Here is a 14287-nt window from a genome sequence, read left to right as displayed (position 1 = left end):
AAAATAGAATGCAAAAGAAGACTGAAAAAACTAAAATGGAATCATCTTATGCAATACATAATCCAAATAGATTCATACTTCAAACAGAGAACATCTTAAAGTATCGCTTTCCATACTTGGATCAAAGTACCTCTGTGTAATTGTACTCCAAATTCACAATATGAATAATTGTTTATTTTTGGTCTTAACGAAACTACTAAATCTTCTTCAGAAAACATTTGATTGCAAGAACCAAATTGCGATGGAATTCAATTTTAGGATTAATTATCTGAGGCCAGGCATTTGATGGAGTGCAATTACCAGAAATCGATTGAAACTATCTCTCCAAGGAACAGGTTTTTGTAGAAAGTTTCGATTTTATACTCAAAATACAACACGTGCACCAGTATAAGTTTGTAAAACACTAGACTGGTTTTCCATTGATAGCTTTTTAATGTTCGCTATTCCAAATGTGCTGCTATCTTAATTAGTAACATGGGAATTGTATTCTACAAGTGTGAGCTCAATTTGATCTACGCGATTATTATCAGTTCATAGTGTCGTCGAAAACTAGTTCATTACTGCTTATTATTTCCTTTATCCTATCTTTTGCCAAAGCCAAGTTTTAAGCCATAGTTTAAATCATGCAAGTACTGAACGATGCTTTTATACAATTAATAACATAAAGATATTTCAACCCGAAGGATGTAATATTCTAACACATACTCGAGGTTGATAAATCTCAAACAAACTTAAAAAGCAAAAGTCACGATTGTATTATTTAATGACAAGATTTTTTCGTCCCTCCCTCTGTACCTGCTTATAGCCCTTATATGAGATGCATTGCAAATAACTTCTTAAATATTGAAAGAAGAGTTAATATAGAAAATGCCAACAACAGTACTAAATATATATCATTAAAATTAAGGACTTTCTGTCGATTGTATTCCACTGCGTTTACAATATGCATTGTCTATTCCTCTATCACATACTATGTTCTGGTTTTTAGGTGTAGCAACAAAATACGTATCACCTGCGCAGACTTCTGTTTTTTTCTCTCCATGAACGCAACGGGTATAATTTTTGCATGATCCCTCAACTGGAATGTAGGCGTAGTTTGGTTTGCCTTCACAGCTATAGGGGTCGTCTACAAAGTTAGGATCTGTTGTGGTAGCTGTAAATCATAAAGGTAAATATTAATTACGTATATAAATAAAAACATAACATATGATAATATTTGAACATGAACTTCTCCGGAAATTTTTTATTTTTCGAAAAGTATGCCTCTCACTCCTGGAAATTGTTTCTTCCTGTGTAAAAACGCCACAGGAAAAAAAGAAATGAAATATATCAATATTTAGGGGTAGCTGAAGTCTGCGGAAGTTTTGCCATTCTTTACAATACGCCAGTATAGACATCATATATTCTTGTCGGTTATATCAGAAAAAATGCTCACACAGATCAGGTGGATTTGCTATAGACTCTCAATGATGACATAACAGGATCTAAATTGCCCTCTGTTCGTCGTCTTTGGATTTTTCCTACATCTGCATCTTGACTTAAAGAAACTGAAGAGATAGGCCTCTACATTTACTTTTGACAGATAATTGACCTTCTGGTCAAAAGCCCAATAGACAATACTGCCGAACAAAGGTTGACAAACTGTTTGAGACGTGGCGTGTTATGAAAATCATTGAGTATGATCAACAAGGATATATCCAAGGCTGCATATACGAAGCTGACCGCTGATGCGATACCTGTCTGAGGAATTAATTGGTCTGGCTTTATTCGACAAGAACGTTCCTTCTTCAATGACACGGGGGTTCAATCCCGGCATAGGTCTAGCTGTCCTGGCAAAATTTCCCTCATGGCACCCTGCATGGCGTTGCCCGTCTTCATTAGCCCACAAGGTGCAGAAAAGTAGGACGTAAAACTCATTTCATTTCATTTCATTTCAATGACACGGGGAAATGGTACAGTCTCTGGTGATTGAAGGTGAAGACGACCCAAATGAATTTATCGACAATTTTAGCCAGTGAATTGAAGGACTTCACAACAGCGTCTAGTTGTTCCAGAAGATGAAACTGCCAGATGAATTCCTCGTCACAGATACCTGCAGGGCAGAAAAGGAGCACTTCAAACACGCCTTGCCAATCGTAGTTCAAATGAAGATTGTCAACGATCATGCGGAACGTGGCGTGGCACTCATTCAAAAGTATTATGGAATACTGACAAAGGATGAAGATCAACTATAGTATATTTTGCAAGTAGTTCAAGAGCACAGGAAAATGTACCCAGGCAGTAAAAAGGCGACTCTTCTGAATAAGCAGGAAAAGACTAGAGACAGAACTAGGATTTATGCTTGAAACTTCTATTTCTGATGTAAAGTCTATGAGTGTTTCTGTGTCACTTTCACCGATAACAAAACTGGATGTTTCTAAAGTCGAATCTAACGATTCAAGCAAATTGCCATATAACATTGATGTCGAATGTATTACATCATTAAGGTCTTGTGATGTAACATGCCCCCCCCTCTCTCTCTCTTTATTCATTTGTCATTTAGGCAAGAAATACGAGAGTTTCATTGAAATTTAAATATCAACAACATGACCACTATCCTGCCATTTGTAATTTTGTTTAGTGTCATCTGCAGAAAGTCAAAATGCGTTTACAAAACTAGCTTTGATTGGTTAAGTTTTTATCCATTCGAAACAGTTATCTGATATACATCTGAACCCCACACCCCCACCCCACACCACACCACTTGTACAGGATTAAAGACCTTATATGCGATGTGTCTACCGCTCATGCATAAATGCGTTGCAAATAACTTCTTAAATATTGAAAGAAGAGTTAATATATAAAATGCTAACAACAGTACATAAATATTTATATATATACCTTCTGTCGATTGTATTCCACTGCGTTTACAATATGCATTGTCTATTCCTCTATCACATACTATATTCTGGTTTTCAGGTGTAGCAACAAAATACGAATCCCCTGAGCAGACTTCTGTTTTTTTCTCTCCATGAACGCAACGGGTATAATTTTTGCATGATCCCTCAACTGGAATGTAGGCGTAGTTTGGTTTGCCTTCACAGCTATAGGGGTCGTCTACAAAGTTAGGATCTGTTGTGGTAGCTGTAAATCATAAAGGTAAATATCAATTACGTATATAAATAAAAACATAACATATAATAATACTTGAACATGAACCGGAAATGTACACAATATATCATATTATTCTAAAGTATTCTCCAATGACAATCACAACCATTTTGTCTTCGATTCATATGGGATGAATGTTGTCAAGGTCTCAAGGACTATGTCTTGTAGTGTGTTTACACCCCAACCTGTCAGGTTAATAGTTTGATATCGTCATATGGCCCTAGATAAATTTTCACCATTTTCCTGACTTTTTACTAGGAAGCTGATTTAAAATCAAAATAAATAATATAAAAACAAGCCAGTATTAACAACCTTTTGCAAAACTGCGTGAAGAAATATGGACAGTGATAGACTGAAGATTATCTACCCATACTAATTATCAACAATTATCAACAATTACCAGGGGCCTTGGATATTCTTAAAAACTTGAATAAGATAAATTTCAGATTTTAAGAAGTACAGTAATGTGATTCTTATCAATTTTAGTGTTTGACCAATCAAATAACTGGATCAGTAAAATCATCTGAAGTAAAGTTTTTCAGAATAAGGTCCCTGGTATATTTCAAAACGTTTTAGTTATTGTCTTCAAACGCAATACACATTCGAATGACATTTTAGTCCACTGTAGACTGAAACATAATATAACTAATTAGAGTTTTTTTAACGAGTGAACCAAAATACGGCGGATTAGATTGTGGTGTATATCGAGAAAGTTCCTTATCATATTTCAACCCGAGCGACTTACTACAGATATATATGTAGCAAATGGAGTAACTTTATAACACGATGTGCATGTTTACTTACCAACAGCATCAGTGCAACCTTGAGTATTTTCATTAAAACAAAATCTTGATGATGCTCCACATGTGTTTATATAAGTTATATTTGTTCCACACTGGATAAACAAGTAACAATCATCATATGGATGGTCATAAAGTTTATCTTCTTTTCCCACACAATAATCAGCTAAAATAAACAAATAATTAAAAATATTATATAGCAAATAATCAGGATTATGCGAAAATCACTTTGAGAGTAAGAATGATAATTCTTGTGGAAAGTCTAGACACTAGCAGCCAATTATGATGTTCATTGGCATTCGAAATTTCCTCCACGGCTAGGTCTGACAACAATACTCTGTTGGTCAAAAGTTTGTACACATTCTGCTCCACTTCTAATGGTCTTGAATTGTCCCTTTGGTCTCTATTGATATGGTAAAATGTTGCATAAGTTTTGAGTCAAAGTCAAATATTAGTTTAACCTGGTATTATGTACAGCTTCTTGCAAGTCGATGTTGTGATTTGGTCTTGAGTTGCAGTACAGCATAAGGATGCGTTGTGCCAACTCTTGTCAAACTTTCGTCTTATGGAAGATTTTACTATATTGGAGCATGTTTTGTTCGAGTTGATGGTAGTTAAAACTGAAAAATCGTTAGGGTCTTCTTCAACAAATTCCACAGACCAAGACACAGTTGCAGCTGGAACTCCTTTATCCACGGAACAATATATATCCCCTCCAGTATCTTCGTTTTCAATGAATTTAATAGGTAAATATATTTCTGGAATTCCTGGTTTAACTGCAATATAAGGACGTGAGTCACACACTTTTACACTGACATGTTATCAACCGATATTCGATTAGTTCGAATAGTGATAGGCTCTACCTATAGACATCAAATATACTCTTGTTAAATTATGTGAAAATTTAAGGGAAACTCATGTTTTGTTTTTGAAATAAATGAAATGTAAAGCTATAGCCAAGATTATATCACATTTTAAGATAAGTGTAAGAGACATAGGAATCGAAAACAAACCACCATTAGGTACTATATTCCCAGTCGATTGACTTGTAGTAATACGATTCGCAACACCTTTGGACAACTAACCACTTACAAACACAAGATCTCAGACAGGCAGCCACGAACAAGACACTGGACCCAGAAGCAATGAACAAACCTACCTTTTACAACTGAGGAAGTTGAATCTTCTACAACACCCCAATCTCCATTAACACTGCATCGGAAACTTTTTTCCGTGTCTTCGCAAGTTGGATTATTGTACGTTGCTGCCAATGTCAAGGTTTCATCATTAGTTGTTTGGACCAATGTCCATTCAGAATCTTCAAAACCATGATCATTTCCAGTCATATTAAATATTATAACGCCGTCATATTCTAGATTGATGCTCGTGAAGTTGTGGTAGTTGTCTACAGTGCATATGAATGTCAGATTTCCTTGGTCTTGGTATACCGTTTCCCCAGTGGCTTTCACATCTGCAATACATTTGATTTGCATTTACATAAAGCAGCATATCATTTTCGGTGCAACGTAGTCATGGCAAATAATATAAAAAAGGCTGTCGTGAACAGGGGATTCTTTGGTAAACCGCCAAAAAATTTGAATTCCTTGATACAATACATGCATAACATCTACACTTTCAAATTCAAATTTATACTCATAATAATCAATATAAACACCCAATTTAGTCATTACCTGGTTTGGGTATCGGCATGCTTGTTGACATGATATCTACAATGCTGGAACTAGGATTTATGCTTGAAACTTCTGTTTCTGATGTAAAGTCTATGGGTGTTTCTGTGACACTTTCACCGATAACAAAACTGGATGTTTCTAAAGACGAATCTAACGATTCAAGCGAATTACCATTAAACGAATCCGACGCATATAACATTGATGTCGAATGTATTACATCATTAAGGTCTTGTGATGTAACATGCCCATCGAACATACTTGCAGAGAAGCTCATTTCCATTACTGAACTTTCATCTATACTTGTTAAATATGGATTTGAAAACGAACTTGTGACGTAATGCAGATCAGAATTATCAGATGTTCTAGATGACTGTGCCATTAGATCACTCGTACCATCAGTACTTTCTACATCCATCTGTTGATCTGTGGATGTAACATGTCCAAGGAAACTTGGTGTAGCGTCTACTGTACTTGTAATGTCTGAATTTGGAACAGAGCTTGGAGCGTAGTGCATATCACTTCCGGTTGTTGTAGATGGCTGCGCTGAAGAGACCATTTCCACCATGGCTGAACTTGAGTCAGTTGGATAGCTGTTCATTACACGAGAAGAGTCTACAATCATCATTACATCACTATTCGTAGATGTACTTTCGACATGCATCTGTTGATCAGTTGATGTAGCTTGTTCAACAGTAAAGCTTGGTGTAGTGGCCACTGGACTTTCATCTGTACGCGTTGTGTAAGAATTTGAAACAGTGCTTGGGTCGTAGTATAGGTCAGTTAATTTAGATGTTGTAGATGACAACATCATAAGATCGCTCGTACTATCAGTACTTTCGACATCCATCTGTTGAACTGACGAGACAATTTCCACTATTGCTGAACTTGGTTCAATTGAATAGCTGTGCAATTCACGAGAAGAGTCAACTGCCTCTGTAATGGTTTGTTCCTTAGAAGTTGCTGTTGTGTGCGGATGTAGGTTAGAGTCAGTTAGATAGGACGTGGTAGAATCAGTAGAATACATTTCTTCTACAGTCGATCTCGTTTGATCTGTTGGTGAACTTGCTTTATTTAGTTCGTCCTCAACGTCAGTAGTCAATATTTGTGTTGATTCTTGTATTAGTTGTTCCGTTGATGTAAAGGCGATCGGAGCCTGTGATCGACTCTCTGGTAATGACGTGGATACATATTCCTCATGTGAAGTGGATGTAGAAGGAAGTGCATTGTTTGTTGAAAACATCTCGGCAGAAGAACTGTCTAATTCATCAGAACGGTCGGTAGAGAGCTTTGGTGAAGATGTGTACTCAAATGCATTTGATGTCTGGTCTTGTGTTGAAGATAATTTGTAAGAGGTGCCGATTAGCTCGGTTTGTGAAGCGGATATATGCGCAGTTGCTTCTGGTTCAGTGGTCAAAGTTACTGATGTTGTGCTTCTTGGATCAATTAAAGATATTACAGTTGAGCCTGTAATGCCAGATGAAGCTATTGAAGAGGTGGAAGATGTTAAGCTATCTGACTCCAGCATTAAAGAAGGTGTACTGTCCTTAGCGATAGTTGTATGGATCTGTTCTGTAGTCGTGCCTTCCGGAAGAAAGACAGGTGTACTTGGTGTGACTCCTTCGTTTACACTCGAACTGGATGAAGATTTTGTGTTTTCTGTGTCTTTGTCTACAAAACAAAATACCATTTAATCTTCACTTTCATTGAAGTCTTTTTGAAAAAATGGTATTTATATTATTAAATTGACCATACACATTAAAAATATAAACAAAGAAACAGAGCATAAAGGTAAGACCTCATCAGATTTGAATTGAACAGATTTATCAAATCATAACAATCATTAGCAGCACAAAAGCGCATCATCATCAAAATTCTTCAAAGTCATAGTATATTCTGACAACGATTAGCATTCGCTACCAGAATAAATAATAGCAAGAGTAATTAGAACCAAAATACAAACAGAAGGTGTAGTTTCTAATGCAGAGCTATGATAGGTTACTTTGGTAACAGCCCAGACATATCAAGAGCAATAATTTTAATGTAATACTGAACAAGAGGGTGGGTGTGTAAACCATTATACCGATGCGATCTTATAATATAGGTATTATTTACCTAATAATAGGTACATTTAGGTTCAACTGACCTACCTTACGTGACTGAGGCTCCTAGTCAAGAGTCATTATACACTTTTTATCACTTACCAGCTTGCCATTTTATGGAATCCTCCGGCAAACTGTCTTCATTAATCGTTCGGGTTTCTGCCACGCTAAAGGAATCTGACTTTATTTCGAAAATACCCATTTGGATTTGTTCCTGCCCGTTCTCTTTAACAAGAAGGTTTTCCGTAATTAGTATTTGGACTTCCGCTTCCGACTTCTCTGTTTTGATATATATGAAGAAAATTACGACGATCGAACCATTTCTAACAAATAAAATCAAATTACAGCATTGATATCAGTATGTCCATTGGATGATGCAAAAACGCTAAAAACACAAAATGAAGTGATCCTATTTATTTTTTTTATGCCTCATCATGAAAATGCAATAATCGTGCTAGCGTTGGTCAAGCAACTAATTGTCTTTAATTTTCTTCTAATTTAACAAAACGATCTCATAATTGATATGAAAACTTCGATCTTGATCTGCAAATTAACTACTCAAAAATGTTTACCTAAGCGACTCAACCTTGCAGTTTGAAGTCTGGTCCAGTTTAGTTTGTGCCTGGAATGATAAAAACCTAGAGATTAACGAATATTTGAGCTTTCTTATTGCATGAAACGGACTGCAAAGGGTAATAAAAAGAGATTTAACGTCCTATTTTCTGCATCAGGATTAATTTAATTTAACTAAGGACCATTGCGTACAGGAATGAAGAGACAGAACTATTTCTCATTTAATTACTTACCGCTGAACAAAATTGGTCTTGGAAGTCTTGAAATACTTGAGATGATGAATCTTCCATACCTTCTGAATACTTCTGATTAGTTGCCGTCACTGTTAATTTAGACTGAACTGAAATATGTGACAATTTCATACAGTGTTATTGCTAAGAAAGCATGCTCTGACTTCTGATATACCTGATACCAATTTTGCAACAACCTACCTCTAGGAATTCATAAGAACAATATATTGCTTATTCGTGTGATTCACCACGAGCGCAACTGGTCTGAATTGTTACGCATTTACAACATGATTAATCCACAAACGTAGAAAATGTCAAGTAGTATAAAGAGACAAAAAAGTCAAAGGGAACAATCCTAATTCAACGGAAGCTTTTTTTCAGAAGATTTCCTTTCTTATTCTAAAAACTATGTCACCGACTTGACATAATCACCATTAGTTTTTAAATGATAAATTATTCAAAATAATTAATAGTAAACATATAGCCAGGTGTAGGAATAGCACAAGCAATTAGCAATGTGAAGCAATGTTCCTTAACAGAATGGAGCGTTAGATAATGATCTGTTTGATCATAAATTGAATTCCATATGTCTTGTACATGTATATATATTATATACCCTACTGAAAGTTCCAGATCTAGAGTAGTTAACATTTGCATATCAATGACATAGTTGGTTAATAATTCAACAAATTTAAAATACATACCATATACATTTTTATTCTCAGCTGAAAAAAATTCAAAGCATTTCTTAATCTGTTGGAAGTAATCATATTTTAATCATGTTTGATTTTTTGCTGTAGCCACAGAAGTTTGCTGTAGCCACAGAAGTTTGCTGAGAAGTTTGCTGTAGCCACAGAAGTTTGCTGTAGCCACAGAAGTTTGCTGTAGCCACAGAAGTTTGCTGTGCTGTAAATGCGGGTGTTAACGTTAACATGACACACTCTTGGGAGAATGTGGTCTCTTATAAATTTATCAGTTACTCGAGTTAAGGGGAGAATAGAACAGTTTTATGTTCACTTATGTTCGGATAAATTTAAGTTTACGTCCAATAAAGTAGATTGCACAGCCAACACATGCTAGTTTTTCTTTAAACGAGGAGGGTCATATAATACAAATGAAATGAGTTTTACGTCTTACTTTTTTGCACCATGTGGGCTAATGAAGACATATAATACAGATTCACAGGGTAGTACCCCATACGAAACTACGTAGGGTTCTTACATGGTAATATATGGTTTTAAGAACCATACGTAGTTTCTTATGGGTAGTACCCATTCTGTTGGTTTTGCCAGGCAGCTTTTTAAATTATATTCCATATTATGTCGAGGTACTTACAGGCACCAATAACGTGTATTAACAGAGCTGAAGTAATACATGCTGCCAAAACCAGACAGGTAATGAAAGTAACAACAACGAAGCAAATACATCTTTTACGTTTAAATTCTTTCATCTTTTTGATATTATTATCCTTGTCGCACCATTCGGAATCACTGCTGCTGTTTTCTATTGATCTAATCGTTGCATTTTTATAAGGAACCATTTGATTATCATACAATTCGTTTGTGTTAGTCGGATCGTATGAAGAGGAGGTTTGACCATATTTCAGTTGCCACTTGAACTTGATCTAGAATAAAGAAATATATTTTTTCTGTTGAGGCAGATTTCTTCTGTGCCTTGCTAGAGCTTTTAAAGGCAACAGTACAATTACACTGTGTTCAGTGGCCAGTGGTGGTACAGGGGGAGGGGGGATGGCATTTTTTCTAATTTTTTCTTGAGAGAACCCTCTAAGACGCTTTGTGAGAGGCCTGTGACAACTCAACAATTCTTGCTTGATGAATTTGACTTGGAAGGATTGTGTTTCACTCAAGGATGAAGCCTATTGAAAATAAGAAAAATCAAGAATATTTAGTATAAGCTATTGCCTTTGTTCTTGAAAACGCGTTCAGCTTTCAGCTCATTAACACTCCAGAAGGCACAATTATTGACGGATTTTGATGAAACGTGGTGAAAAAAATGATCCCTATTGAAAAAAATAGAGAATTATTTTATACGAGATATTGACCTCAATCTTGAAAACGCATTCAATTTTTTGCTTGTAGACACTTAAAAGATCAATTTTTCCTGGATTTTGACAAATTGACAAAACATGGTAATATTGCTCAGTATCACCCCAAAATGTTCAAAAGAAGTATATGACCGAATTTCATACTGGTGATTGTTACTGTACTGCCTCATATTTTTTTTATCTAAAGTTAAAGCTACCTGCGGGCGTGTATTTCGTTGTCTGGCAAGCTATCTTACATTTGCTGTATTTTACCCTGAATCTTAAGAGTGCTTGTACTAAAGTTATAACTAGTTTTTGTAACTAACTTTGAATATCAACCGGGTCGGAAATATTTATGCAATTTATTATCAACGGACATCTTGTTACCTACAAATTTTCCCTTTTTAACACGAAGAATGCTAAACAAAATCATGGAAAGCAAACTCTCGAGATATCATCTTTCTGTTTAAGCAGAGGAAATTTGAAGCTTGGGTGTGCCTATTTTGTGATGAAGTTTTAAGAAAGGATACGAAACAAAAAATTCTACGAAATTATTAGTTTTTCTATAAAATATTTGATCATGCCTCAACTAACAATTTAAAATTCCTCGGCAAAATATATTTTTTATTAAAGGTGCAATATGCAAACTATTCATTATCTATAATGTCGTAAATTATACTTAAAAATATTACTAAAATATACTTTTTACATCTATGTATCTACTTGATCAAACTTTTAAAAGGGTTAATTAAAAGTACCAAGTGTACTAAGCTGGATTTTTGTGTATAGTTCATAAATTTTAGGAAAAATGTTTTCGATCTACGGAAAAATTCCCCTTTAAACCAAACCACTTAAAGCTTTTAGCTTTTGTGACCAACTGCCGTGAGACAAAACAAAATGTATTTTGTAAGCAGTTTCATACACGCGAACAACAGGACAGTAATCTTTTTTAAAATTTAGAATACTCCAATGAAAAGATTTGTACATTGTTCATTTCACATGTTTTAAAAATTACATTAAAAGAATATTAAATCGCCCAATTTAATCTATTTCAACGTCAAGTTAGTTATGATCCAGAGAACTTCCTAGTTGTTCATTGATTTTTTAATGCATAGGATTATGGAGCAATAAACTACATTATTATGAAAAGAGTAACCGGATACGTCTTACTTAGTGATTATATCTTCGCTATAAGTGTTTTATTATGGCAATAAATAAATAGATTTATTGTAGGTATCATATTCTACGATGTAAAATGTAATTTTGGAGGAGTCGAAACCGGCGCTAACAAGATCAGATGCAATTATGTCGTAAACGACTTTTACCTCTTTGAAAAGTATTCATATTTAAACATTATATATCACTTTTGAAAATGTCACGAGTACACTATGCTGTTATTAAAGAGGGTTGACAGAAAAGTCCATTTAAGTGGGATCTCAATCGGATTGAAACAAACATCATAGACATTACAGCCGCAACTATGATCTTTGTCTTTGTACCAGACAATATTATATATATTATATATTGAGCCCTAATTTTCTGCCACTAACATGGATTGAATATTAAATGTTAAATATGAGTACATTAAGTATATTGGTGTCTAGAAGGTTAATTATGTTTATTTAAAATATCTCACTTTCAAAGACAACATAATCGTATTTGCATAATATTACGTATCATTCTTCATCTTGGGGGTTTCGGGTATTAAAACTTGCGACCGATATCATAAAGTTGTGTTCTGTTGTTTAATACTTATAATTCGATAAAAAAGAAAAGATTCTGGCCCGGCTTTGTCCCTCCCCCCCCCCCCCCCCCCACTTTCAAATTTTTATCATTTTAAATAGTGAAAGAATGGCCTGTGCACGCCCCCAGGGAAATTGGGTGCCCCTTTCTCGGCCCACCTCGTGGCCCTTAGAAACGCCACTGATAATAACTCCACTTTAACTATTTCATTAGATAATTCGTACACGTATGCAACACACAATTTATCATAAGTCTTCACTTTGTGACCTATGCCAGTGTTTTTATGAGACTATGTTCTCATCACCATCTAACAATAAATTATATAACTCGACTTGAAATGTTGCAAATGGATAGTTCTTTGATTGTGCTATGATTTTTACAACAACAAAAAATAATATTCCTGTCCCATTTCGAAAAATTTCTGTCAAAGAGGGGAACAAGTCAATGTTGTATAGTGCACGCCACTTAGTTAGTAGTGCAGTGATACATGGTAAGCTCATACCTCTTGAACATCATACATCATATTGAGACTGATCTTGATTTCAAAGAGTAAATTGGTATTATCTATGAGAATCATTGAAAAACTTGGTGCAGTAGGTTATTATTTGTCATCAGTCTGAATACTTTCAAGATACTCAAATTATGGATCAAATAGAACCAATATGTATTGGGCCGGCCTTGATGATTACGGATTTTCCATATTTCGTCACATACTCAATATTTTAGGCAATTACTTCAAGATAATAATTTGTATTGAGTAGTCGTCGGTTTGTCAGTCCACAATTTCTCGTAAACAACATAAAAGGCACAGTTCGTGATGGAAACGTATTGAAATTGTTTATTATTAAGTATATTAACCTCGAAATATTGCCCTGTGAAATGCGTTCATTTTCTTAGCTCGTGATCACTAGATGGATAGAATAGATGGATTCGGAGATAATGTTGTAAAATGGTTAATTATCAAATATGCCTTATTGAAAAACAATAGACATTTAAAGAAACACAAGATAAAATATGGATATACATGTACTATATTCTATGGAAGCCGGCTGCGGCCATATCTACTCTCGACTTCTCGCCCACGAGAAAGCGAGGAATCTCGACTTCTCGCCTTTTTCGTCGCTTGCTCGCCCTTTTCATCGCTTTCTCACCCTTTTCCTCACCTCTCGCCCTTTTCCTCGCTTTCACGCCTTCTCGCCCTTTTCCTCCCTTTCTCGCTTTCTGGCCTTTTTCCTAGATATCTATGTATCCACTGGATCAAACTGAATTTGATTTCAATGCGTTAATTAACAAATGGATCGTTTATTTTATCTTGTAAATGGATCGTTAATTAATTAGTTTGACCTAATTTTGATGTTTGTCTTTTTAATGGCTCAATAATTTTAGTTGGAACTTTCAGAAAAATTAGGCGACATATATTTCTCTAAAATAATGCGTTTAATTTGCTTAAATCCGTACAGTAGTTTTGTTGCAATTAACAAAAAACAATACAAACTTACAAAGTTTATATAATCTGTAGCCTAGGCCTACGTCATAAGCTTATAGAATAGTTTTGGCGTTTAAAGGCTGGATTTCTTAACTTAAAACTTTCATATATTATTATTCAGGGACATATTTTTCTAGATTTTGGTATATCTTTTTGTCACAAATTTGAGCAAAAAAAAATTCTTTTACCTACAAAAAAGCGGAATGCCACCGTTGAATGAATTTCATATCAATCAGTAAACTAAAAATCGAATTTTTGTAAAAATATTTGTACACATATATCTTGTTACAAAGAACATATAAAATAAAACCGAGTTTAATTGGTCCATATATATATAAGCCCTACAGAGAAAGAGAGGAAAAAGGCGAGAAAGCGAGGAAAAAGACGAGAAAGCGAGTAAAAAGGCGAGAAAGCGAGGAAAAGGGCGAGAAAGCGAGGAAAAAGTCGAGGAAAAAGGCGAGAAAGCGAGAG

General features: G+C 35.0%; 2 protein-coding genes across 2 annotated transcripts; both read right to left on the bottom strand.

Moving 5' to 3' along the window:
• Positions 1–738: 738 nt before the first annotated feature.
• Positions 739–5921, bottom strand: LOTGIDRAFT_235458 (hypothetical protein; the record flags this gene model as incomplete). Its single annotated transcript, XM_009064711.1, has 6 exons — positions 739–1153; positions 2881–3123; positions 3955–4116; positions 4412–4726; positions 5110–5421; positions 5642–5921. The coding sequence occupies 6 exons, from the start codon at positions 5919–5921 to the stop codon at positions 903–905; spliced, it is 1563 nt and encodes a 520-aa protein (XP_009062959.1). The 3' UTR covers positions 739–902.
• Positions 5922–7967: 2046 nt separating this feature from the next.
• On the bottom strand, positions 7968–9993 carry LOTGIDRAFT_167238 (hypothetical protein; the record flags this gene model as incomplete). Its single annotated transcript, XM_009064710.1, has 3 exons — positions 7968–8063; positions 8547–8653; positions 9879–9993. 3 exons carry the CDS (start codon positions 9991–9993, stop codon positions 7968–7970), a joined length of 318 nt encoding a protein of 105 aa, XP_009062958.1.
• Between the last annotated feature and the right edge of the window lie 4294 nt (positions 9994–14287).

Source organism: Lottia gigantea (genome assembly GCF_000327385.1).
Source record: "Lottia gigantea unplaced genomic scaffold LOTGIsca_64, whole genome shotgun sequence".
Classification (NCBI taxonomy): Eukaryota; Metazoa; Mollusca; class Gastropoda; family Lottiidae; genus Lottia; species Lottia gigantea.
Note: the sequence above shows the minus strand (reverse complement) of the source record. Positions and strands in the feature narration are given on the sequence as shown.